The 27,873-nt window shown below is 37.0% G+C and overlaps 1 protein-coding gene across 1 annotated transcript in view; it reads left to right on the top strand.

Moving 5' to 3' along the window:
• wif1 (wnt inhibitory factor 1) overlaps positions 1-27,873 on the top strand; it is a 106,172-nt gene that overhangs the window by 62,843 nt on the left and 15,456 nt on the right. The window contains exons 5-8 of the mRNA XM_028806979.2: positions 3,550-3,645; positions 10,087-10,182; positions 14,453-14,548; positions 15,453-15,548. Of these exons, the coding sequence (XP_028662812.1) occupies positions 3,550-3,645; positions 10,087-10,182; positions 14,453-14,548; positions 15,453-15,548 (384 nt within the window). The remainder of the gene's footprint in view (positions 1-3,549; positions 3,646-10,086; positions 10,183-14,452; positions 14,549-15,452; positions 15,549-27,873) is intronic.

Here is a 27,873-nt window from a genome sequence, read left to right as displayed (position 1 = left end):
TTGTTTTGTTTGGAGTATATCTAATAAGTATAATAAACTGCCAACCCGCGGCGTAGCATACGCCCGCATAATTGTTTATTGATGGGTGAACACTTCCTGAACAACACAGTTGTCCAAATGGGGTGGGTTTGAGGATACGACTGTGAGTGGATGAAAAGATGGAACTCTGGAGAGAGCAACATACAATTGTCCGAGACTGAAAACTGGTTTTTGGCAGATACAGGCATATCTTTTGAAAGTTTGTCCCTGCGCCTTATTAATTGTCATTGCAAAGGCCAATCTAACAGGAAATTGTCTGCGTGTAAAAGTTAAAGGCAAATTTTGAATCTGATGGGGTCAGGGAAATCCGGGGAATATGGACAGTTTGTGAGGTAGCAGCTGCGATTGTTTTACACTCTCAGTACATTGCGGTGAATGCTGGTAACAGTCAGTCTAGTGCCTTTACAGAGACTTCTTGCTGGCATGAGGTTTCTGAGAAGCTTGACGACTGAACCAATTTTAAGTTTGAGTTTATGCGGAGGCAATGCCAGTGGGAGTAAGACTGTTAAGAAATTCTTCGGGGAATGATACTTGATCTGCGGATCGTCTGTGACGTTGGAGGCAACGCTGGTGAAAAGTTACTTCGTCGATAGGGATAAGTTTCAGTACTTGTTCATTAAGGTGTAGCGAGTCTTCGTTGGTGACGCTTAATATAGCTTGCATACTGAGTTGTTCAGTTGAGAAACACTTTTTTAATGAGTTTTAAGCACAGGGAAAAAAATGAACATTGAAACATCCGTAATGTAATAAACCATCAAGAAAAGTAACATTGCAACAATGCACGCTACGAACCGATCGCTGTAAACAGAAGTGAAAACAAAATCAAGCCCGGTGCATTCTTTAACTGCCTTCCTCTGCCTTATGTGTCCAAGCCCCCCCTCTCCGCGCGCGCACGTGTGTCTCTCTCTCTCGCGCGCCTGTGTGTGTGTCTCTCTCTCTCTCGCGTGCCTGTGTGTATGTGTCTCTCTCGCACCTGTGTGTGTGTGTGGTGTCTCTCTCACGCGCCTGTATGTGTGTGTGTCTCTCTCAAGCGCCTGTATGTGTGTGTCTCTCTCGTGCGCCAGTGTGTGTGTGTGTGTCTCGCGCTGCCTGTGTGTGTGTGGTGTGTGTGTCTGTGTCTCTCTTGTGCGCCTGTGTGAGTCGCACTCTCTCTCTCTCTGGCTCGCTTCGCTGCACAGGGAATGCACAGAGAGAAATCATCATTGCGCACAGCTGCTTAGTGAATTATTGTTGGTGGGCAGGGCCCTGTGAGTTGGGCGGGGCGTGGCTCTGTCTTGCATGCGTCTTGCTTGCCATGGACGGTTTCTGAGAAGCATGACGACTGGAACCTATTTTAATTTTGAGTTTATGCGGAGGCATACCAGTGGGAGTAAGACTGTTAAGAAATTCTTCGGGGAATGAAAACTTGATCTGCGGGATCGTCTGTGACGATGGGGGGCAAACGCTGGTTAAAGTTACTTCAACAGTAGGGATATGTTCCAGTACTTGTTCATTACGGTGTAGCGAGTCTTCATTAGTGATGCTTAATATAGCTCGCGTACTGAGTTGTTCTGAAGTTCACCAGTTGAGAAGTCAATGTCGCCATATAGTTGTTGAACGGGATCAGAAATAAAAGGAAAACAATGTGAAGGTAATGTTGCAGGTGTTCCGTTTTTCCCGTCTTGCGAAATCTTGTTCGTGAGGAAGAGCTGTCATATTTGTCGTCAGGGTAAGTACATGCATGCAGCCGGAACTGAAAAGAACAATGAAAAGTCAACGTGGCTCAGAGGTGCATGTGGACTGTAGCAGAGACAAAAGGGACTGAGGCGGTGTTTGGTGAGGTGCTGCGTGCCTCGAGAGCAAGGATGGACTCAGGATGAGGGTTAGAGTGGCGGGTGGGGCTCTGTCGTGCGTATCCCATGGTCTTAGAGTTGGTGGGCGGGGCTCTGTGAGTTGGCGGGCATGGGTCTTTCGTGCGTATCCCATTGTCTCTGTCTTGCGTGCCATGGTCAGCTGCTTAGTGAATTGTTGGTGGGCGGGGCTCTGTGAGTTGTTGGGCATGGCTCTGTCTTGCGTGCGTCTTGGCTCTGTCTTGCATGCGTCTTGCTTGCCATGGACTTAGTGAATTATATATATAGATACTCCATTGTCAAAGTAGTTTTATGGTCAGAGCTTTTAATTGGACGTTTTTGGTGAGAGATAAGCCATATAGAGCTTATTTCTTGTATACTATAAATTTAATTCAAATGCTTACTAGGATACTTTTGGTTTATACAGTTTACTTGAGCTTTGCCAGTAATTTTATGTGGCACTTCAGTGCTACATGCAACCTAAATATTTGCAGAATGAAAAATTACAACTTTAATTTTAACCTTGACATTTCAGGGATATGATTTCATACCTGTAGAACATACATTGAAAACATTTTTAATTGGACATTTAAGATTTTACACAGTCCCGTTAGTACTGACTTTAGTAACAATTCAGGATTCTCAGCCTAAATTCCATCAAGTTTTTTGTTTATCACTGCTATATTGCAGAGTTCAATGGTGCGTGCTAGTTTAATGGGAACATGCTAGTTTGCATACCGGACAATGAAGATGCCCTCTTATTAGAATTCTGAAAATGGCCTGGTCACTGCTTCCCCACATGACTGCCTTGGTGTGCCTCAGTGCAGGAACAAGTGCTGAAAATGAATGGCAGTAAACAAGGAATACTACAGAATCGGGGCTGAAATGCAAAAATTGTTTTGTCAGTTTATAAAGGAACAGGGACAAGATTAACCTTGAATCAAGAAGGGAGAGGAATTATTTTTAATACTATGTAATATTTCCTGAACCTGAACTGCTGAAAAAATAGCTTTTCGATTTCATGTGTTCTATATGAGGATCACAGAATATTTGCATCTGTGATTCTCAGTTTGTTAAGGCTACATGCTATTTTTTTCCTTTTGACATTTTTTTCTAATCCTACCTACAGTTTATATGCCTTGAAATCATCACTCTGTTGTGCTGAATATTGAAAATCATATCCTCTTTCAAAAATCTTATTTGTGACCCCCCTGCACCATACCAAATGCACTAGGAGTGTATAAAATTCAATCTTGCATTAACTGGTAGTGACAATTATCATGCCTGACATGGTGAGAGCTCACTTTCTTACTGAACTATACACTGTTTAGTTTTACAATGCTTACTCACTTAAGGCAAAAGAAAGTTATGTGGAACAATATAATCATCTTGACCAACCCAAATATCAAAGAAATTACATTGTGTATGACATGACCATTAGCAGAAGTCAATATATGATGTGTGATCTTTACCAACTGTTTTAGACATAAGCAGCAAGCCTTTATTAACATGCTAACATACTATTTCATTTTTGGAAAGGGGTTAGAAGGTGTGCAGATACACAAATAAATGCTCTTTTAGAAGTTACTAACAACCCAGTCTGCATTGAAAATTTGAAAGTTTTTTTTTGTTTACAAAAATTTAACTTCTTATTAAAGTTACATTTTTCTTTAATTTAAAGCCAAATGTCCAGGTGGATGCCGAAATGGGGGATTCTGCAATGAAAGGCATGTATGTGAATGTCCAGATGGGTTTTATGGTCCACACTGTGAAAAAGGTAATGAAAACAACAAACAACTTGTCAACAGCATTAAAAATTAAGTAAACTTTGCCCTGGTTATACTGGTAGTATAATCCAATCGTATGTGTTTTTTATGTAAGAAGTGTGATAAAAAGGTATTATTAATATAGAAGTGCATGACATTTTCTTTGTGTTAGCATTATGTAATGATATGCTTACAAAATAGTTTTCATCTGTAGCTATAGAAACTCAAAATTTTTATCTTGATCTGTATCATATTGTAAATCATGTAACATAATTACTGAAATTGAATAATCATGTAAATATGAGTAATGATCTACGTTTCAAATTATTAGTACATTTTGAAGGATGATATTAATTGAATTGAAATAGAAGAAACATATCTTCAGAAAAAAAAACATATACTTCTTCATTGTAAGTTACGCTGCACATGAGACACTAATATGCGTAAAAAATGCAAATTATCTCTGTAGAAGAAAATGTACTGGAGAAACTTTACTGAAAAGCAATAGGCTTCTAGCATTTTACATTGTGGATTGATATTATTTTTGAGTATTCATGTCCATGGGTTTACATTGTGACAAAGAGGAATCACTCTAAAAGTGGTCAGATTTTGTTCAGCGATGCATAAAATGTGTAAATATGTAAAATTCAAGTCAAAACTTTCACCTAGTCTCAATACTTTCCCTGAAAATTTGTGTGTAAATACAGTGTTTATAGGGAAAGTAAAAAAAGTTTGAAAAAGGATGAAAATGTATTCAACTTGGTCTCTTGTTCTCTTTTTCTTGCTTATTATACTATACTGTAGCAATTGAAAATAGGGATATGCAGCCAAGCAACTTATACAGTAAAATTAATTATTTTAGTGTATAACAATCTTAATACATAATTCGCCTGCCTCCTCACTCACTCACTCATGTCCGTCCGAAGCCGAATGCGCAGCTGCCCGATAAACCTTACGAGACCGACATCCAACCCCAACATCGCGGTAGACGGCGGATTTACGGCCGCAAAAATTTAAAGAGAAAGGCGACTTCGATTAAAGCTCTAGAGGCCTGAAAGGTGATTTCGACTACAGTTTGAGGCCTAATTATGCATTCTGATTCAATTACGCATTCATTCCAATACAACCTATATCAGGTTTGTGGTGCTTATACTTATTACTATTCCATATTGTACTGGAACATTCATCATTCAATATTATACTATAGGCCTGGAAAATTCATCAACTACCAGTACAAGCCTGTACAGTAATGAGTAAAGCGGACTACAATCATTACAAAACAACTTCTTCGTTACTTATCATTTGTTCTTCATACACTGCTGACACAAACTCGTGCCCGTTTCATCTTACATTGTCGAAACGGGCTCTTTGTCTAGTTTATAATAAAGTAGAATAAAAATTACATTATTCAAAATATTATGAAAACAAGAACACAAAGAGATTTTGGTCATGCATCCATCCAACCAGTTTATGAAGCCGTATATTCCTTTTCAGAAGTAGAATTTATCCTTTCAACATTTAGCACAAGGCTGAAACCAACACTGAGTATGGGATGCTAGTCTATACACAGGACATTTCACTGACACTTGTCAGTCTCAACACAGTAGTATTAGAGCTAGTCTAGAAAGAAAAAGCAAGTCGCAATCTATCCCTCCAATTGTGAATATGTTAAACGCATGCACCAGACAATGAACAGGGTATTTGGAATTTGGTATGTAGTATCCTGATAGATTAACCTGAGGTAGTCATTTTAGGTGCTAATCACTGAGAAGAGTTCAGAACATCAGCATGATGAAGTTTGTGTTAGAAAAAGGTAGGCTCACAGATATATGTTGGGCCAAATAGTGTAATCACCTTCATGACTACTGTCCTAATGCTGGGATGCTTCTGTGCACTAACAAGGCTCCAACAGCAACAGACTGATACAATTTTTACCGGATGTCACAGACTGAAAACTTCCACCTGTAAGGCAACACTGAGCTTAAACACCACAATCATTTACTCAGAAATGTCACCTCCATAAAGGGGTTTGAAATGAATGTAGCACATGATTCCAGATGCACAAAGCCCTCAAGTTCTTTCCTGGCCTAGCCTAATTATACTTATGAATGTGTAGGGCCCCAGATGTGGCTCTATTTTCTTTAAGAATTTTTTGCACAGATAGAAAGTATATCCCTTTCCATTTCTGCACTTGCTGGAGAAAAAAAAGCCCAGTCCTGCCTTGCAAGCTTTCACAGTTCTGGCTGTTTAATTTTCTGTCACATCTGTTAGAAAGGCCAACACCAGTAGAAGTTGTAGTGTCAGGCTGCAGTGTGGTATCCTCATGTCTCGATTCTATAAAAGCCTTAATCTCAGATGAAAGTGGTTAATAAAAACAATGCAGGATATTTCCTCTGCACAGCCATTGAATTTCTATGTGAAGTAAAAGGTCATTGTATTTTAAAGAGAGTTTTTCCAGAAACACCTAGAAACTTCTGTGTGGTTTGGCATTTGTCAGAATGGAATTTATCATCCTGAAGACAGATGTCATAACACGGTCAAATCATGAATTTGGCACAGATAGCCTACTGGTGGATAATACAAATATAGATGGAAAAAACAAGGAAATTTAAGGTCTGCTTTGCAGGGTACAGTGAAGCCATTATGCCTTCTTGTCATAGCTGGGCATCCATCTGTTGTTAACAACACTCATTATTCTAAAGGCCCATTCTTTTCAACAAAGTAATTCTTTAATGAATTGTACATGTCATCACATTTAGTGGTTGTTTTTAAATGTAACAGTATCAGATATCAGTATCAATTCCCCTTTCACAGACAAATCTGCAAAAAATTATTCTAATGAAAACTGCCACTTGAGCATTTTCACCTGTGTCCACTGATTCCTTACACTAAATCAAAAAACATTTGCAAGTGCCATTACCTTTCCACAGCTGCTTCTTTGCATCTAATGACAGAGCAGAAACTCTTCTCTGTATGGTGTTTGAAGTGCATCTCTGATTAAGAGGACATTATTTTAGTCCCTTTTTTGTGAAATTGGAATAAAAACTTAGTCACGAGAATCATTGCATTCATAATATATCCGCTATCTGTAAAAGGTTTTTTATTCTTTGCTAGATTATGTGCCACTTTAAAGGATGCTTCGGGTTGCAGCTTTGGATTTCTTGGCTGGTTTCATGAATGATGATTGCTGCCTTTTTAATCCTGCTTTTAGTTTGCTTACCTTCTCAAATTCCAGGAGGCGGCCAGCAGGGAAATCACATCAAAGTTCTTGTGAACTGTGGTAAAGTGCCGCTTGAAATTACAACTTTTCCAGACTGCAGTTCAGACTCTACATATTAGGCCCACACACTTGCCTTTTAAAACTTGTGAAGAAATACTTGTACTCCTACTCTTGATAAAAATAGTATGTTCTGTTTTCTCTTCAATGACACAAGACTAGGTTTAATTTGTATGTAAATTGTGGCTTGGCAAAGGATAGCCAGCTTTCATCAAGAAATTTCAAGAGCACCATTTTGAAAATTGAACATTAACTGTCAGTCTAATGCAAGAATGTCCCGTAATTGAATGCTAGCTATAGCTCCAGATACTTGTGTGGAATAGGCAGACAAATAAATTCACAGCTCACTTTTTATATAAGATGCTTGAAACAAAATGTGATTCAATTTATGATAGTTAATGTACAAATTCGAACATAGCCTGGGGCTTTTTTTCATACACGTTTTTGGATTATTTTGAGACTATTTAGTGAACTACTTATTACTGGTATGTGACTTACCAGTAGTTTGCAAGCTGCCTTTTGGATATCTCTGATCAAACCTGTAAATCTTTAAATTATTGAAAGAAACCTGAATGCACTGAGAAAATACACAAAGCTCCCTGCCCAAACAGTAATGGATCTGAATTAAAATATCTGGAGGTGTACAATAGAAGAACTAATCAGAGTTCCAAAATGTCACAGTCCATTTCAGCGCACATTCACAAACACATTCACACTCACAACAGGCCAATTTGAATCTCCCGCTTACCTAACATCCTTTACTTTAGAGATCATGAGTACCTGTAATAAAATACTGCAGAGACATTGGAACAGACAGTAAACAGGCTGTGATTTGAACCCGTGATACTGAAGCTGTGAGGTAGCATTATTAACTGCTATTCCAGTCAGCCACCCTGCAATATAATAAATAAACTTAAATCCAAATATAAAGGAAAATTTTAGTAAGTGCATTTCATAAATCAGTAATTGAATATATCTTTTGCAAAGATCAATCCATCCATTCAGTAGAACTTCCTTAAGTGAAACAAGCTCTAAATAATACATCATACTGAAATATGCCAAATTTTTGATTGATACCTAGAAATGGATTTTATTTTTTCCAGATACTTTAGCTTATGTTTGCTCACCATCTTCAGTAAACTCTGCCCCAACTTTGTAGCATCAAGTGGTAGAAATCAACCAACTCTTAACAAGGTTACAGGTTTACAATAGTACTTGAAAAGATGAGCATGAAGGTGACCCATGATCTCATGGAAATACATTGTTTGAAAAATGATTTAAAAACATTCAGACAATCTGGGTAGAGGTAGCACATTATAGAAAACTGTTCACTATCGGTGTATTTTTATGCCCTTTCCTCGACACACAAAGAATTTATGGTTATAAGTAAATGTAGCCAGCAAAAACTTGTGCCAACAAGTAGAATTGGACCATTTGTACCATTTTCATATGACAAATTGTCCTTTAGATGGCTGATTATTTTTATAAAGAACATGAGTCAAGTGCATGCTTCCATTTCTAGGATTTAGTGAGTTCTGTTTTTAGAAAGATTTGCAAATGGCTTGGCAAAGTTCTGCATGCAGATTGTTTATTCTTTGTCTTGAAAGAACATATTTCTTGCCAGTAATATCATGCTGTAACTTGTGCATTACAGTAATCCCTCCTCCATCACGGGGAATGCGTTCCAGAGCCACCCGCGAAATAAGAAAATCCGCAAAGTAGAAACCATATGTTTATATGGTTATTTTTTATATTGTCATGCTTGGGTCACAGATTTGCGCAGAAACACAGGAGGTTGTAGAGAGACAGGAACGTTATTCAAAAACTGCAAACAAACATTTGTCTCTTTTTCAAAAGTTTAAACTGTGCTCCATGACAAGACAGAGATGACAGTTCCGTCTCACAATTAAAAGAATGCAAACATATCTTCCTCTCAAAGGAGCAAACAAATCAATAGGACTGTTTGGCTTTTAAGTATGCGAAGCACCGCGGCACAAAGCTGTTGAAGGCGGCAGCTCACACCCCCTCCGTCAGGAGCAGAGAGAGAGAGAGAGAGACAGATAAAAAAATCAATACGTGCCCTTCGTGCTTTTAAGTATGCGAAGCACCGTGCAGCATGTCTTTTCAGGAAGCTGCACAAAAGATAGCAACGTGAAGATAATCTTTCAGCATTTTTAGACGAGCGTCCGTATCGTCTAGGTGTGCGAACAGCCCCCCTGCTCAATCCCGCTACGTCAGGATCAGAGAAAGTCAGCGCAAGAGACAGAGAAAAGTAAGCTGGGTAGCTTCTCAGCCATCTGCCAATAGCGTCCCTTGTATGAAATCAACTGGGCAAACCAACTGAGGAAGCATGTACAAGAAATTAAAAGACCCATTGTCCGCAGAAACCCGCGAAGCAGCGAAAAATCCGCGATATATATTTAAATATGCTTACATATAAAATCCGCGATGGAGTGAAGCCGCGAAAGGCGAAGCGCGATATAGCGAGGGATTACTGTACTGTATAATTCATTGTATAGTTTTGAGGGGGTTGTGTCACTGTTTTGTTGGTGTAGTAAACAGTGTCGTTTTGGTACAATTAGTGTAGTGACTGATTGTCTGCATCATTGCCTTTGCTGTGTTTTTACGATTACTCTAAAGTTCTATCATTGCCTAGACTGCAATGATGAAATGTAACCAAACCCAAACAAAACAGTTCATTAATTTGTAATATTGATTAATGTTGGAGGAAACACACTGGCAGTTGTTTTCTTATAAAATTGCTTAGATTTGGCAGTTGTTTGCTTATAAACATGGCTTAGATTTACACACTGGACACTCACTTCTCTCTTGGGAGAACAGAAGTAGCTAGTGAAAAAATTGTATTTGTGTGAAAGGAGTAAAAACTGCTAAAGCTAGCATGGCTGCAGAGATTTCAGTATGAAATGCTCTGTTCAAGTTTATGTCAAGCATTTGGTTTCAGTTTGATTTATACAATGTTACAGGGAAGAAAGAGGTCAATATGTAACTGCTAATTTGTAAGTATTGTCATATTAAGATGAAGTATTTCTGTACACCACAAGCCAGATTTGTCACATTAATATTTTAATTTTGTGTATACTTTATAGTTGGTATTACCTTATACAGCTGCACAATTTTATTCTTTTTATAAGCATGCATCTTTCATATTTTACAGCTCTGTGTGCTCCACGATGTCTGAATGGTGGATTGTGTGTTAGCCCAGGCATGTGCATTTGCCCACCAGGCTATTATGGAGTGAATTGTGACAAAGGTAAGCCAGAACCATAGAACCACTGTAAAGTGATTGGTTCAGTTGTGATCACTGCTGATCTTTCTTAGCCTTGCGTGTGTATTTTACATGGATGGGTTGGAAAGAATACTTTATGTGCTCTAGTGAAAACCACTTGTCATTTTTGTCATAAAACGTTGTGTGCCTCTTCTGTTGTTTCTTATTTACCTGTCTCAGAGGAGTTGAATTCAGAGCCATCTACTGCTGAGAAACATATCCCAGAATGCCATGGTTTCTGATTTTCCTGTCATTTCTGAGTTCCTAGAAAGACAGGTTACAGAATGTTCACCTCCAGAGCCTCAGAGTCGCCATTGCTTGACATTCTAGAGCATGTGCAGTGTTCTCCTGATAGGCTATTGCTGACCACAGAGCTGATGCCTGAGAACCATTCTGTGCTCCTGTTCTTTTGAAAAGAGATAGCACACAGCAGATAATCGATGTTATTATGGCAAGAACATGCACAGCGAATGATGTTGTGATGGCCATTTTGTGTTTATGTACTTCTTGTCATTTCATTTCATTGTCTGGAAAGTCTGATTCAAGGGAGTGCTGAAGTTCTGAGGGTTAATAAAGAATTGGAATTTGAGTAAAATAAAGATTTTTTTTGGTTTAAGCTAATGATTTTTCAGTGATTTTACGTTTACTTTCCTGTTTTGGATTTGCTGAAAACTGGCATTCAGGTTTTTGTCTTCCTAGTTTTAAGACTGCAAGTGTGTTTAGAAATGTAGTTTTTTCATTCTCTAGTACTAAATGCACCAATAAAGCTTATCATCCATATGTGACACTTTCCTGTTTCTTCCTTTCCTAAAGAAAAAATGTTTTCCTCTACTAAATGTTTGATATTTCTCTGCTGTGTGTTCTTTTCTAATTTTCTCTTCATCATTTTTCACCTAATCTCAATACATTTTCTTACTCTTGTATAACTGATAATAAATGTATTCCTTTATTTTTTTCTTTCCAGACACTATATTCTGTTGCATTTTGGGTCTAGGGTTGCACAAAGAATACTCAGAAAGGTCCTTCTAAACACACTTTATTCTTAAACTTGAAGGAACAGTATTGGAGTCTTTTAAAGACAGAAAGCAAACATGGTAAACTTCACTCGTTTTACTCTAGTCATACCTTTCTGGCAATGAAAAGATTTCACAAGTGTCTCCATCATTGCTATCAAGCTCCGTGAACAATGTACAGGATAGAAAACTCAGACGGTTAGTGAACCAATTATACAGTAAGTTGCTGAGCTTTAAAGGTTTTTGCTAGCATGAGACATTCAACTTTGACAGTGCAGGATCAGCTAGAAGCTGGCACACAAAGTGTCACCTGTCTGAAAGAGTGTTTTCACTGTAATTGAATCAGCTCTAGAAAATGACAGCGCAGTCCAATCATTTACAAGTTCTCTTGTTAATTTATATCTTGACAGTAAAGTTTTAATTTCTTTTGGTAATGTTCTGTATCTTCAAGCAATTAACCTAAAATATAATAGTATCTAGCATTTTTAGAGTAAAGGGTGTATTTTGTTTTGCTGATCAAAAACCCAGTTTGTCCTTGACTTTTTTTTCCCAGATCCTTTGAATGTTTTACTGCTGGGCAGGGTAAAGTTCCAGAAAATGAGGTCTATTTATCATTAGCATTATCAAAGATGGGATTGTGGTATTGCGTTAGCATACATGATGCACTATATGCTTCTAAATATAAACAAAACTGCCTAATAATAATAATAATAACTCACTCATGCTATTTGAAATAGTAGCATTTCTTCACATTTCCATGTAGACTTCAATGAATAAAGTTTGTAAAAAGAACATAACCAAAATTGTATATAAAAATAATGCTTTTATTTATCCTAAACATTCAAAGGGGTCTCAAAATGCAACTTTCCTTTGTATTCATCCATAAAAATCCCACCATCGGTAAAAGCAAAAAAACAAAAATGAAAAAGTGCTCATCCTAAAATAGTGTTTCCCTTCTTCATGGCAAACCACACTTTTGAAATCAAGGAAACTGAGAAAAATTTCATATGTACTGTAATGTTTGTAAGATCCTCTTCTGGTTCAGATGTTATCTATGTGTATTTTCCAGATCTGCAAACAAGATGTTAACTCATTATTGTACTTTTGCTTTCTGTTGTCCTTTTTTACAGAATAAAAAACATAATTTCTCTTACACATCCTGTTTTTCATATCAGTGTGTTATTAACATGAGGAAAAGACTGACTACTGTGTATGCTGAAATCTTCGTAAACTGAAATAAAGTCCTCATTTATGCTTTGAAATGCATGTATCTCAGTAGAAGTTGCTGGAAGGCAGGAACCAGACCTGAACGGGACACCTGTATATAGGGAACTCATACTCACATATACTTGGGCAGTTATGTGCAATCAGCCTTCAACTAAATTATGAGGATTACTCATAATTATCCATATTCATTGATGTAGAATCTTTCATGGCAGACACTACAAAAAGCTGGCTTAACAAATACAATATATTTCTTTCTTTGACTTTGGCAAGTACTGTATCTTTCAGATTGTAAGTAAATTCATTTTTCAATGTGTGCATGATAGGGTATAGAGATACATTACATTCATTCTTTATAAAATTATTGTTTTGTGTGTACTACAATGTTCTTCTATATTTTAAACAATACTCCGTTAAAACTGAAGAGCACGGATGTGTGAAATTTAGTGAGAAAATAAAAATGTTGCTTATTTGTATTTGCTGTTTTTCATACCTTTTAAGTGTTTACTGTAATTCTTGCTTGGATTCATAATATAATCACACCAGAGAGAGTGTGGATTTGTGTTTTATGTTGGGCAAAGATCCAGTATTTTTACAAAACACTTCAGAAAGGTTAACAAGAATATTCTGTAACATATGTTGTTTATTGCCATGATTGCCATCCATGGTAATAAAAAATGTTTTGTCATGGTATAGGGAAGCATGAGTGTTTTGTCTGAAGTGATAGAGGATCAAAGCCATTTAGCTTTGTGTTTTCAGTGTTACAGGCGGAACAATAAATATAGCTTGGTCACAGAAATGTGCACCATTTAAAGAATGTTAATGCTTCATGTGTTCTGTAACTGCATGAACCTTATAAACTATCTTTCCACATTCCAAGATGCTGTTACCACCTGCAAGTAACAATTTCACCGTACTCTGCACACATGCCAGTAATTACCCTATAAACCTATTGTTTTCTGAACATGCCTTTACCTTGCAGAACTGCTGGAATTTAGCCTCACAGGATTAGATGAAACTAGGGTTTAGAACTGAATGCAATGCCAGTCTATTACAGAACATAATTATGGATACAAAAACACTTAGTCACAGTGGGACAGTTTAGAGCTAATAGTGTATGGTGTCTGCTGGCATTACCTTTGGACTCTGAAGAGAACCTGAAGTCTTAATGGAAAAGCACCCAAGTGCCAAAGTTCCTGTAGCAGCACAGTCTATTCTGCCACCATCTGGATGAGCAGGAGCAAACTTTAATTTTTCTGGTATTATTCCAGACCAAATTAAAATTTCAGTTTTAAAGTAAGGTTAATTGAATAATATTTTGATGGAATTCAGGATTTAAATTATCCAAAATGAAATTTAAAAAAAATTATATGGGTAGTCAAAAAAACTAAAATGTTCTACATTATAAAACCATCCAAATTAAGTACTTTATTTTTCAGTTGAGCATTTTTAAAAATCTATCATTTTTGTAAATAACATGCAGAAAGTTCCAATACGATAATGAACTAACATGTTTGGATAACAATAGCCATCTATATGCAAACCCAAACATCACATTTTCATATTTGAAATTAAATCTATGAAGTCATCCATATTATTACAAGTGATGCTCATACAGAAATGATGCATTATTCCTAAGCAAGTTATGGAGAGTAATCAAACATGAAAATCAGTGGATTCCAACCTGAAGGTTTGCATCATTTACCTGACAAAGCTGCATTAGGTGGACAACTAATGTTATGAAAATTGCTCTTTGTACATTTGCCAAATTGCAGGGCTTCTATTTGAATGCTTCATATTCCAGACAAGTTACATGCTCTCTACATGCGCCATTTCAGTTGTATATGAGGCATGAAGGGAAGTTTTGTGAAAATCTGAAAATTTAAGAGGTATCTAATGCTGCTATATTACTAGGAAACGAATAAATAAAATGTGAGTAAATGATCTTGGGATTTTGTGAAATTAGATTTTGTTCTTATTTTATTCATTTTTGTTTTACGATCATCTATTATTTGCAGCAAACTGCACTCGAACTTGTCAAAATGGAGGAACCTGCTTTCACCCTGGAAAATGTCTTTGTGCTCCCGGTTTTGAAGGTCAACATTGTGAGATCAGTAAGTGTGCCTGTGCTCTGCTGTTTATAAATAAATAAAATCAGTAAAAAGTCAAGAGCATATATTATTAATTTGAAAAGCTCAAAAAGCTCATGTTTTCTTAACACAAACCAGCATTAGGGAAACGTTAACACACTAAGCGAGAGATCAAACAAAACAACTGGCTACCAGTTGAAGTGTCTGATGTCAAACAGGCCTGTTACGGGAAGGAGCTCAGCTGGTGTTTTTCAATAGCAGAGTTTGCAGCCAGCTGTTAAATACTTGATCAGACTTGAAAGAAAGAATGACTCCCTCATGCCAGACAGAATTTCTCCTGTTTTCTTCTTATTTACTGTCACTGATCTTCATATTATTAATAGCACTTTGCCATGAAAGATTTACTAGTGCCTTAAAAGTGCTCATTTTAGTAGGCACCTGTCAGTATTTGAGTACCAAACCTTTTTTTCTCTGCTTTTAAGAATGAATGTTATTGTAAATTGCTCAAGGTTTCATTTTTTTGTATACTATTAATGTAGCACAGATGAAGACTCCAATATTTGATAGGACAGTTGTGTATTTTCCTTCATAAAACTAAAATCAAATGCTTAGATGAATGATTTTTTTCTAAGACATTAAATATTTTGAAGTAATTTTGGTACTTTATCTATTTTTTTTTTCAATGATTCGTAAAGAAAAATTTTTGAGGCAATACAGTATTTTGATCACACTATGAGAACACCCATTAATATTTTTACCCAAAGGTTAAAAAAAAAAAATGAAACATATTATGAACCTTATATGAATGTACTGGTATGTAAAAGTATTTGCAGTATTTGGAAAATCCTTCAAGTCATTCATTTTGTATTTTAAATATTACTGTAACATCACTGTGCACTAACAAGATGGGCGGGGTCTTGTATTACAGGCAAATGTCGTCAGCCATGCAGAAATGGTGGAAAATGTATCGGAAAAAATAAATGCAAATGCCCAAAAGGTTTTCTGGGAGATTTTTGTTCAAAAGGTAAGTGAAATCTGGAATCTAGGCAGATGAAAAGGAACATTCTGTTAGCAGTTATTAATAATGTTCTGCATGTTTTGGTGTTGTGTATAGTGCTGGTGCTAGGTTATTTTGAAGCCTAGGCCAAGCTTATCAGTGTGCCAACCGGCTGTACATTAGCTGACCCATGCAGCTGGATTCCCTCCACCCCCCCTACGCCAGACAAATGCCTTTTTTACCTTAATGGTGGTGCCGGTCCTGGTTGTGTTGGTCTTTTGATACATTTTATATGTGACAGCAACAGAAAACGTAGAATTGCTGTGGTTATTAGTTAGTGAATAATGTAATGTTTTAATTAGTATGATATTCTAATATTTTCTCAATTAAATTTTAATTTTTTTTGCTCCAGTACTAATCTTGTGATTTTTTAAATGCTGTATTCTGTAATATATGTTAACGTTTACTGACAAAACATTAAGACTTTAATATATGAGTGTTTGTTCAAATTATGTATAAATTATGGGCTATTCAAGATAAGTAATTGATAACATTTGTGCAGAGGGGACGTTACATTTCATTTTACTGCATTGTTCACAGGGATACAGGGATATTTTATTTGTTGGTGTAATTGTTTGTATGGTGTGGGATTGGTTTGTACCCTAATTTATCAAAGTTACATATTTGCATATTAAGAGCAATGTGCATTAAAACAGGCATTCAAGATTCAATGAAGAAACAGACATTCAAAGTTGAGGGTTTATAGAACTTTCAGAAATTTTGAAACACTTTGATTTAAAATAACATAATTTGAAAAGGTCTACAGTATGTACACTGTATAGGTTAACTGTCAACTTTAAATTGGCCACAGTATGAGAGAAAATGTGTGTGTGTGTGTGTGCGCGTGTGTGCGCATGTGTGTGTGTATGCACACGTATGCACAAATAGGCCCTATGACTGGTGGCCTGTTCAGGGTTGGTCTCTGGCTTGCATCTTAAGCTTCTAGAATAGACCCTGCCCACCTTTGTTTTGCATGTAAGTAGGTTATGTAATGAAATACTTACTGTGGATTGAGAAGTAATCCAGAAAGTATCCCTTCACTTTCTGCACACTTTTTTGTTTTTTAAGTTTTAGCTAAATAGCTAAGTGGAAACACATTTTCATAAAGGTTTGCAATTTCTTAAAATCAAAAAACTCAGATCTCTCATTTACAGAAGTATTCAGAACCTTAATTCAGTACTTTGTAGAAGCCAATTGGGCAGTAAATGCAGCATGGGGTTTTCTTGGGTAAGTCCCTACAAGCATTGCACACTTGGATTTGATCAGTTTATCCCTTTCTTTCTGGTAGATTTTCTTAACCTCTGTTAGATTGGAGGGAAAACAGTTGTAGACTGTCATCTTCAGGTTTCTCCACACATTATATTTGATTTAAATCTGGGCTTTGGCTGGGCCAATGACTTGTCAGAGACTTGTCATGAAGCCACTTCAGCATTGTCTTGACTGTATGCTTTGGGTCACTGTCATGCTGAAACACTTGTTCGCATGTACTCTAAAGCAGGTTTTGTTCAAGTACCTCTCTGAATTTGCATTAATCCTACCCTTGATTCTGACAAGTCTCCTTTTCCCTGCTGATGTGAATCAACACCCTATTGGATGATGCTGCCATCACCATGCTTCACCATAATGATGTTATTAGGCAGATGATGTGCAGTTCCTGGTCTTCAACAGACATAGTGCTTGGAGTACTGCCCAAAGAGTTAGATTTTGTCTCAACAAACCAAATAATTTTTTCCCTTATACTCTCAGAGTCCTTTAAATGCAATTTGGCAAACTCAAAGTGGGTGTTAGCCATTGTACCGTAAATGTCTGATTGATGGAGTGCTGTTGAAATGGTTGTCCTTCCGACAAGTTCTTCCATCTCAGTAGGGGACTTCTGGAAGCTTTGTTAGAATGACCATTGGATTGCTGCTTACTCAGTTTGGCCAGACAACTAGCTCTAGGAAATTTCATGGTGGTTCCAAACTTCTTCGATTTCAGAATTATTGAGGCCACTGTGCTCAAAACTTTAGGCCTTGTCCACACTGGTGTTCAGATCTTGGTTAAATGAATGCGCTCTGAGCGACCTAAGCGTTTAAGTTTAATTTTGTAGTGGCGCTTAATTGACTTCAGTATGACATTACATTCACGTTCGTTTGACTCTAGGAAATGCCAATCTGCAGCACAGATTGTAGTTTTGTGTGTTTTCCTGTGGAGGGCAGTTATCAGGCAGTCCAGAGTGTTTTTAACCTGTGGGATTTGAAATTCATCCTTCATTGGATGAATCAGAATTTGAATCAGTTGTCTTTATTAGACTTGAGCCTTGACTGCCTTGTGTTAAAAATACTCCTGATACGGTGACGTAGGCAGAGAAAACATCACCACATCTACTGGGTTCACCCTCTTACACAGCATGAGTGTAACCTATGAAGAAATGCGAAAAAGAAAAGCTAGTACAACACCATATTACACACCGGTCAACCAATATGCAAGTCAGTGAAGAGTGGCTGCTTGTCACCTAGAAGTAAGCAGGTATAAAATAATTTACAATTGAACAAAACAAGTAAAAGTAGAGTGCATTGCATAGATTAGACTACAACACCATTTTTAAAAACAACATTGTTCCAAGTCTTTCAACATGGGATGTAATTGTACCACACAGTGTTAACAGGAATTTGGCTAAACATAACAAGAACGTTTCTTTTACTGGTATCCCATTTTTTAAGGTAACTGCTGTAGCTGAGAGGCATAAAAGTATAAAGGTCAAAAGACATTGGGGAATACCTGCCATTGAATAGGTCTATGACTCTTTTGGGAAAGTAATTGTTAGATTCCTTTGGATGAACAAAAGCATTTCTGTATGTTCAACTGTAAGCTTGTTCTCGTTTCATTAACAATATGACAGTACATTAAATAATCTCTCACTCTCTACACTACTGCATGAGGCAGAAAGGTATTTCCTTGACATTTGAGACAAAGTGAGGAACCAGTACTGACCAGTATTGATGTCGCTGTTTGTTCGTCTATGATCTCATTAAAAATACACATCAAACTACTACTCAGCTGGTCCTTCTAGTGACTTTGGCAGGTGGTGCTGTATAATCCTGTCCAGCTGCCTCTAGGCCACATAATTCCTGTAGCTCCAGCAACACCATCTCTTTGGTCTTCTAGGCTTTATTGATACTTGAAAAGAACTGATCCTTATATCTATAACAGGAAACATTTTTTTCTGATGATACGCATACCAGTTTTATGTATAGTCACTTGAAAATTTTTGATTCTTAAAGACATTTAATGTAAGTAATTGAAGAGATTGTTTCAAAATGCTACATATGTTTTTTTAAGAAATTATATTAATTAAAAAAATTTTTAAAGCCACCCTAGAGAAATAATTAATACATTTTTCAAATTTATTTACATAGTCATGTTCAGGATATAAATTCTTTCAAAAGAATATCTATCTATCTATCTATCTATCTATCTATCTATCTATCTATCTATCTATCTATCTATCTATCTATCTATCTACAGGTGAGAATAAGATATATTCTTTTGAACAAATATTTAATAATGAGTTTACAGAACATTAAAATAATGAATTGGGAATTGAAATATGCAATCTTTTTAGACAAAAGCAAAAATGGCATTGCTCCAGTAAAATAATCAATTTGAATGCAGAGTCATCAATACTGATGCAGACATACATACCAATAAAACCAATATTTAAGTTTTATGTTTAGTGCTTGTTTGCAGTGTTAAAGTAAATAACAAAACTCTACATCAATGATGCTTCACATTATGAAACAATGATGAAGCACAACACGGATTGTATTCCGACATGTTCTATCACAAAACAGATACTGTTCATGTCTATAAAAAACACATTTACTTATAATATGGTCTGACAAAATCAGTATGTCTATTAAGTGACCTTTAGAGTTTCATTTCATTGATTAAAACGCAAAGTGAAAACTGGTGTTTATTGTGTCCAATACGAAAAGCTTAGAAGGTAATGAAACATTTCCAAGTTAATAAAATATGTGAAAAATACATAGTGTAGTTTAAATAATGAATTTCATTATTTTTGTAATTTAAAGTAATTCATATTCGCACATTCTGTTTAGTTTCTCCATAAAAAATAAAGCATGTGACGTAGAAAAAGCAAACAGTGGCACATCCACACATACTGCTTTTAACTGTAGTGCATCACGTGGCCTATTAAAACGACATACCTTAGATCAAGTAGAATGGCGACCCTGAATGTCCTCTAAGCAAGAGTACGCTAAGATAGAATGCTTAAAATGCCCAACTATTTTATCCCTTATTGCTACAGCTTTGTTGTGCAAAAACATCCTCTGCTACTGCCAGCTGCAGTGTGTAAGCAACACAGAAAAAACTTGGGACTCCAGCATCATCAATGATTTTTAGCATATTTTTGGAATGGCCCATGTGCCAAGCATTTCCAGAAATACATCTGCTATGGCTTGGCATATATGGGAGCCTCAACCCTGTTTTGCATGCAGCATACCTACGGTGGATACACACTGGAGAGCGAAATTCTCATCTGTCACCTGTGCAGTTAAGCTGATGACAGACACTGGGATAAACTACACTGCTCCAAATGTTAGTGGCGGGGCTGACAGCTAATTATGTCATGCACAAAGCTGAGGACATGCTTTTTTACAAACCTGTGAATCCTTGGTAAGATGACATCTGTGGGTATGACTTAGAATGTTGTACTTGGATTCCAACACATTCAGGAGGTGCCGAAATCCCATGTTAACAACAACCAACAGTGGTTGATCGGCAAGAACAATATCGCATCGCAAACAAATGTGACTATGTAGAAAACTGATGTAATTTGTTTTTGAAATTCTTAATAAATGGAGTCAAAAAAAAGTGCGGAAAATTTTTTAACGCCCATCGTATATATTTATATATATATATATGTGTGTGTAATGAGAAAGGGAGAAATATCTGAATTTTATATTTATATAGAGAGAGCATAATTATGTGTGAAAAAAATACTGCATATTGCTCTATGTTAATCTATTTTTTGATCTGTTACATTTAATTAACATTATGTATTGCTGAATCAGATAATGTAAATTCAACCAATGTAGCTGTTTTACACTCAGTGTAACACTTTCACGGCTGTTTTGTCACTGCATGGCCTGGCAGATACCACTTTTTATCAATGCAATCATAAAACAAAGACCCACCTTCCACATTTAGCACCTACTGAGGTTTGTACTTACACGATACTGAAATGCAGAGCAGGCCTCAGTCTGTCAAGCACAACATTGAAAAGACACAGAAGTAATCTGTGTGACTTAAGTAAATGGGATCTTCTGTGGTTTGGACAGCTAGCTATTGTAACAGTGTCTGCAGTGCCTTAACACTTAACTATGGCTTTAGTTATGTCAGACCTTCTGAGAGGACAACTGGGTGAGCCGCAAATAAATGAAAGTGACATATAAACACTATATTGCTTCGTTATGGATAATTTCTCAAGAAATACTTGTTAAGGACAGATGAAACAGGTAGACTATGAGGATAAAATACTATGCATATACAGAATATTGTATTTTTTATACATAAGCATCCATAGCATATAGTTATTACAAATAATATCTTTTTTTAATAAAAATGTTAACATTATACATAGAACAATCTCAACGAAACAAAAAGTAAAGGTACGTTTTAGTCCAATTCACTTAGTAGTGTATTTGAAACTTTCCAAGAGATGCTCTTTAGTGCAGACACTTTTTCAACCTGAAGTTTGTGTACTTGCTGCAATCTCTAGCAGGAATGTTTTATTCAGCTCTCAGGTTTAAAGACTTTGATAGGAAATGAGGACACTAAATAAGGCATTAGGCAAACTTGAAACTATAATTCTGTTTCAGCTGGTTTTGCCTCATCCTTGTTATGCACTATCTGCAAGATGCAGATATCCAGTATATCCAGTGTATTTTACAACACAACAAATTAAAGTTGTTACCACAAGTTAAATTCTTGCCGAGAGTTAATTTAATTTGAAATGTAGTTTAAAAATTATTTTAAAACTAAACTACTGTGTATATTTTTGTGAATATTCTATCTGTGACTCTCTGAAAGCAAGGCACTTGGTCTGGCATTCTCATTGGACATTTCTTCTTTTTGTTTAATGTTTTCGTACATTATGAAATTTCCAGTTTTGCAAATGGTTTACAACAGAACGTGTGTGGTGCATGTTAAGCTGTTCTTTAAATAATGGGCAGGAAAATTAGTATAGCTTGAAAATGGAAGGACACAAACACTGTCCTAGGAACCTCCATGAGCTACAAGACATACGTCAAGAGGAATGGGCAAGAAAACCATTCCTAACCTCCGTGTAAAACCTGTAGATACCTACTGAAAAATATTAACCCATGATTGCAGTAAATGATGGCTGATTCAAATACTAATGTATGGGGGCTAAATAGTTATGCAAATAGTTTTATTTTTACTAAAAATACCAGATGTTAACCTAATAATTTAATTTAAAAAATGTAAGAACTTTGTCTTGACCAACTGTGGGTGCCACATTGATGCAATGGTGGTATTGCTTGCTCATAACAAGGAGATTAAGGTTTACATCCTAGGTGCTCCCAGTGTAGATCTTACATGTTCTACCTTTCTCCGCTTTGGTTTCCTTGAAGTAATCCAGTTTCCTCCAACAGTCTGGCATTGCTATTTTGGCCGTAGTGTGAATGTTTAAATGAGTGTGATGGGCTGGCATCCTGTCCATGTGTTGTTGTTGCCTTGTCCCCAGTGATTGATGGGATAGGCATCAGTTGACCCACAACCCTGCCCTGCATAAGCACATTATGAAAATGAACTGGATTGACCAACTGAATTTCTAGTAAACATACAGATAGGAAGAAAATGAGTGTGTATCATTGGGAATCCAGCAACATTTTGCAGGGCCTTGTGTCGGATGCACTAGGAAATGGGCAGGTTATGAAAAGGGGTGAGTGGAGATATATATTTGTATATAATGTGTATGGCAGTATATAAAAGTGTTCCTTTACATCCAAAGGATAATAGCTTGTTTTCTGCACTGCTCCTGGGTTTTGATGCTACGATGGAGAGGGAAATATTTCACACTTAAGTACCATCCATCCCTCCATCCATTATCCAACCCACTATATCCTAACTACAGGGTCATGGGGGTCTGCTGGAGCCAATCCCAGCCAACACAGGGCGCAAGGCAGGAAACAAACCCCGGGCAGGGCGCCAGCCTACCACAGAGCGCACACACACACACACACCAAGCACACACTAGGGACAATTTAGAATCGCCAATGCAAAATCCCAGGTTGTGACAATCATTATGTGGTGATAGGGTTGGAGCTGAATACTTTTTGTAGACCCTGTACATTCTCAAACCCAATTTATTCAGCTCAGTGTGGTTGAGAGCTTGGGGTCATTTTGTGGTTGCACTGGGCACAAGGCAGAAGCTCACCCCGGATGAGTTGCCTGTCTATCACAAGGCACAAACTCAAACTGTTTAAACTACAGAGTCAAGTAAATTTTCAATGTAAAGATTTGATACTCTTTGATTTGATTTTTTTATAGTAATATTGTCAGGCAGTAAATCAACAGGATTACTGTCATGTTATGCCATTTTCTAACCAGTCTAATCCAGATCAGGGTTTGGGATTGGATGTTGCCTATCCCAGCTAGCACAGGACACAAGGTAGGAACAAACCCTGGATAAGGCGCCAGTCCATTGCAGGATTATTGTGAAACAGCTAATAGAAGTAATCAGAAGAATATTGTCTCCTTCCATAATGTGTTACCATTTTCTCAAATGCTGTCTGTTTTAATTTAGTCAGTCAGTCATCGTCCAACCCGCTATATCCGAACACAGGGTCACGGGGGTCCACTGGAGCCAATCCCAGCCAGCACAGGGCGCAAGGCAGGAACAAACCCCCAGCAGGGTGCCAGCCCACCGCAGGGCACATGCACCCACACACTAGGGATAATTTAGAATCGCCAATGCAGCTAACCTGCATGTCTTTGGACTGTGGGAGGAAACCGGAGCACCCGGAGGAAACCCACACAGACACGGGGAGAACATGCAAACTCCACGCAGGGAGGACTCGGGAAGCGAACCCAGGTCTCCTTACTGTGAGGCAAAATACAGATAAACATGCACTGCTTCACTTGGAGGAAGTTAGAATCAGTAGCAACTAATAACATTGGAGGAGAGTCATGCTTGTTTAGGTTACATTTTTCATTTGATCAGTGTCTATTTTGTAAACAGCAAAGTATCACAGCAAATGTGCACAGTCAACAGGCTTACAACAGATAGGTGTAAAGTGTACATTTTGATTCAGAATTTTTGACCCACAACCAATATATTAAAAGTGGACCTAGTAACACAACAGAAATCAGGCAAATAGGTCTGTTAAATTGCCATGCATCCAAGCATCACTTGATTTATATCACCAGAAAACTCAGAAAGAGAAGCAAGATATATGGCATAAGGTAAAAAAAATAGTTTGACATTGGATATGATTAACTTTTTTTACAAACCCAATTACTTTCAATAGTCAACTGGAAATCAAAGAAAAGACAAAGTACGTCCAACAATTGCAGTGTGTCATCTTGCCTTCTTGTCAATATTGACAGATCTTGTTGTCTTTATCTTTTGAGTAAATGAGCAGAAAAGGTGAGGACAGAGGCAGCATGAAAGTGGATTCAGACAGCTTCTTCTGGGTCATAGTCGTAATGGTTTTAAGTAAAAGAGACAGATGGTTAAGCTGTGTTGCCACAGGCACTTCCTTCTCCCATGTCTCCTTTAATATCTCCATAAGGCTAAAAATACATTTACACATGTGATGATAAATGATGATTTTTTGCAGTAGATGAACATGGCTTTTCTTTAGTTAATGGTTACATCTGTATGTAAAATGGAGTGTGCTGTTGGTTTGCTGAGTGTTTTTTTGGATATCAATAATATCTTGATTTGAACATATTTAAAATGAATTGTTTTATTTCATCACCAATGCCCAGAGTACAGAATCTCCTGGATTGGATATAATACAATGTTAACACTAGCATATACAGTACATTAGTGCAGTACAGTTCATGTTTTTAATGGAACAGTCTAAAAATAAAATGCATCTCGATGTCTCCATTACATAAAAACCTTAGAACCTTGGAACAGTTTTGATGAAAGAAGGCCAACAAAGAATTTCTTTAATTTCACGTCCCATAGATAGTGTGTTTCTTCATTTGTTTTAGGTTCTAGTTTCAATGACATTAAAGCTTGAGAATGATTATCTTCTTTCTGTACATGCTGTGATCTGTAAAGTTGCCTTTTAATGCAAGCCCAATATGTAAACCTACAAGAAAACAATGCCAAAATGAAATTTTTGTCATTTTAAAAGCAGAAGAAAGTGTGATGGAGCATACTATTAAGCTGTGCATTGTCGACATCTGTCTTTTAATTATGTACAGTTCGTGAACACTCACAGTATTCAAAATCAATAGAGTACACAGTTCAGCCATGATTCAACCCAGGTAGGTGCTCTGTTGTTTTAATATCTGGCTTGATTTAAAGAGGGCTTACACTGTGAAATGTTTCATTGGGTTTTATTCTCTGCCAGCGGTGTAAAATGAAAGGTCAGTATTCACTAATTAGTTGTGCAGTCCAGCCTACTGCATTTCCAATGTTTTCTTCTATTTCTGATGAAATGTCTTTCTGTGCATACACCATGGCTGCTAGCTTTTTTTCCTGTGTTGTTGCTAATTAAGTTAACAAAGAACATTCCTTCAACTTCATAAAGAATAACATCAAACATGTGTGACACCAGGTTAAAGGAAGGAGAGTTTTTGTGTACATTTTTTTCTAATTCATTTAGTAGAGAAATAAAAGTTGGATGAGTGAAAAGGCACATCGTTTTCAATATGCAATCGGGAATTTAAGATCTCATTTACAGTAATCCAGTGAGCTTTTGGCTTAACACGGTTTAAATTAACCTGGTCAATTAACATTGGTGTCAGCATTTTTTACCTGGTGGCTAAACTGAGGAATTTGGAAATGATTCAGAAATTGTCTTTTTGACACTTTTAAACATGGAGACAACCTTTTTTTTTTGCAGAAAATCAGGGTATGGTTCCCAGCTCTATTTAAATGAAGTAAAATATATGGCTGTGCCTTATGGAAATTATCATTTATTCACGTTTCATGTGAAGTGTATTTATGTCCACAGAGTGGCACATAATGGCTATCTCTCCTTGTTTTCCAAACCTTGTTGACCTTCTCCATCACTCATAAGAACTATCTGGTTTTGCTTGACGCAGGTGACTAACGTCTAGGTGGGAGGGTTATTTATTTCAATTATATACACAAAACACATCATATTATGGAAGAATATTATGGAACTCTTAAGTTTTTTTTTGTTATTCTTGAAATGAGTTTTTGTTATCATTATTATCCATTCATTCATCCATTATCCAGCCCGCTATATCCTAACTACAGGGTCACGGGGGTCTGCTGGAGCCAATCCCAGCCAACACAGCGTGCAAGGCAGGAAACAAACCCCAGGCAGGGCACCAGCCCACCGCAGTATCATTATTATAATAAGGCTAATAAGTATGAAGTTGCTTCAGTACCTTCAGTCATCCAACATCAACAACTCAGTAGGCACAATACATTTTTCATAGGCTTAAAAGGTGCCACTGAACCCTAAGAACTAGGATGAGGAGGGAGCTAAATGAAGGCCTCCTTGTAAATCCTACACAGCATTGCTTTGCTCACAAAAAGTAAAGTTAATAGCTGCCTGAACCAACTAGCTTCTGATAGATAGATAGATAGATAGATAGATAGATAGATAGATAGATAGATAGATAGATAGATAGATAGATAGATAGATAGATAGATAGATAGATAGATAGATAGATAGATAGATAGATAGATAGATAGATACTTTATTAATCCCAATGGGAAATTCACATTGATGAGCTCAAAAGAAATACTACAGTACTGTTAAAGCACCGATTAATGCAGATCATAAAACAAGATGCAAAATAATACAGAAATAGGTGTAATACACATGAATTTTAAAAACAAGTTGAGACAGTTGGACAAACACATATGATGGAAAAACACATCAATGGAATGGAGTAGCTTTTCTAACAGGAAACAGAATTGCTGGCAACACTGCCATGTCTCTGAACTATTTTTATAGGGTAAATAGCCACTGTGATGTTGCATGCTGCATCCATCTTAAATCCTGTTAGAAACAAAATAACAATAAAAAAGGCAAAAAGGAAATAATAAAAGTAATACATTACAGCTCAAATCTTTTGCTCAACTGACTATAAAACTCAAGAATGCATACCTTATCAGGAACCAATTATGTAAAACCGTTTAGCTGCAGAACTAGGCTTCCTTTTAGGAAAGTAAACAGGAAAAGAGAATATTCTTGGAGAAGAAGGTACTGGAATTAGAGTATTCCACCCCATATTTTCATTTCAGTAGTTTCAGACTAGGGCGGCACGGTGGCGCAGTGGGTAGCACTGTTACCGGGTTTACTTCCCAGCTCCTCCTTGCGTGGAGTTTGCATGTTCTCCCCGTATCTGTGTGGGTTTCCTCCAGGTGCTCCGGTTTCCTCCCACAGTCCAAAGACATGCAGGTTAGGTGCATTGGCGATTCTAAATTGTGCTTGTGTGTTTGTGTGTGCCCTGCGAAGGGCTGGCACCCTGCCCAGGGTTTGTTTCCTGCCTTGCACCCTGGGATTGGCTCCAGCAGACTCCCGTGACCCTGTGTTCGGATTCAGCGGGTTGGAAAATTAATGGATAATGGGTGGATAGTTTCAGACTACCCTGTTATTGGGGAGTTCGTGTTTTTAACATTATAACTTTTGACTGAGAAGTCCCCAAATGAACACTAATCAAATCTCACATTTTCAAATGTGCATAACATCTATATTGCAAATGTACTCAGGCAGAGTGAAGGCTGAGAATCTTCTGATGGTGTGCTTGAATTTCTCAGACCAAAAGTGATTCTAAAAATCTGTAATTTAATTTTTATAACATGCAAAGTGAACAGATAATATCAAAATGAATTTGACATGGACAGCCTAGTGAGACACTTTATAAATTTGATCATTTCAACTGATGAAGGTCTACTTTTGTTTAGGAAATGAATATATGATTGGTTGATTTTATTAAACATAATGCAATGTGCTAAGGTTTTTAAATGGTAACTGAAAATGAAAACAGCAAATGTAATGGAAAATAAGTTTATCTAAAGGAATGGATGCTTAGAATGAACACTGAT

This window comes from Erpetoichthys calabaricus, chromosome 1 (genome assembly GCF_900747795.2).
Source record: "Erpetoichthys calabaricus chromosome 1, fErpCal1.3, whole genome shotgun sequence".
Classification (NCBI taxonomy): Eukaryota; Metazoa; Chordata; class Cladistia; order Polypteriformes; family Polypteridae; genus Erpetoichthys; species Erpetoichthys calabaricus.
The sequence above is the reverse complement of the archived record's forward strand: the minus strand, read 5'-3'. Positions and strand labels throughout refer to the sequence as shown.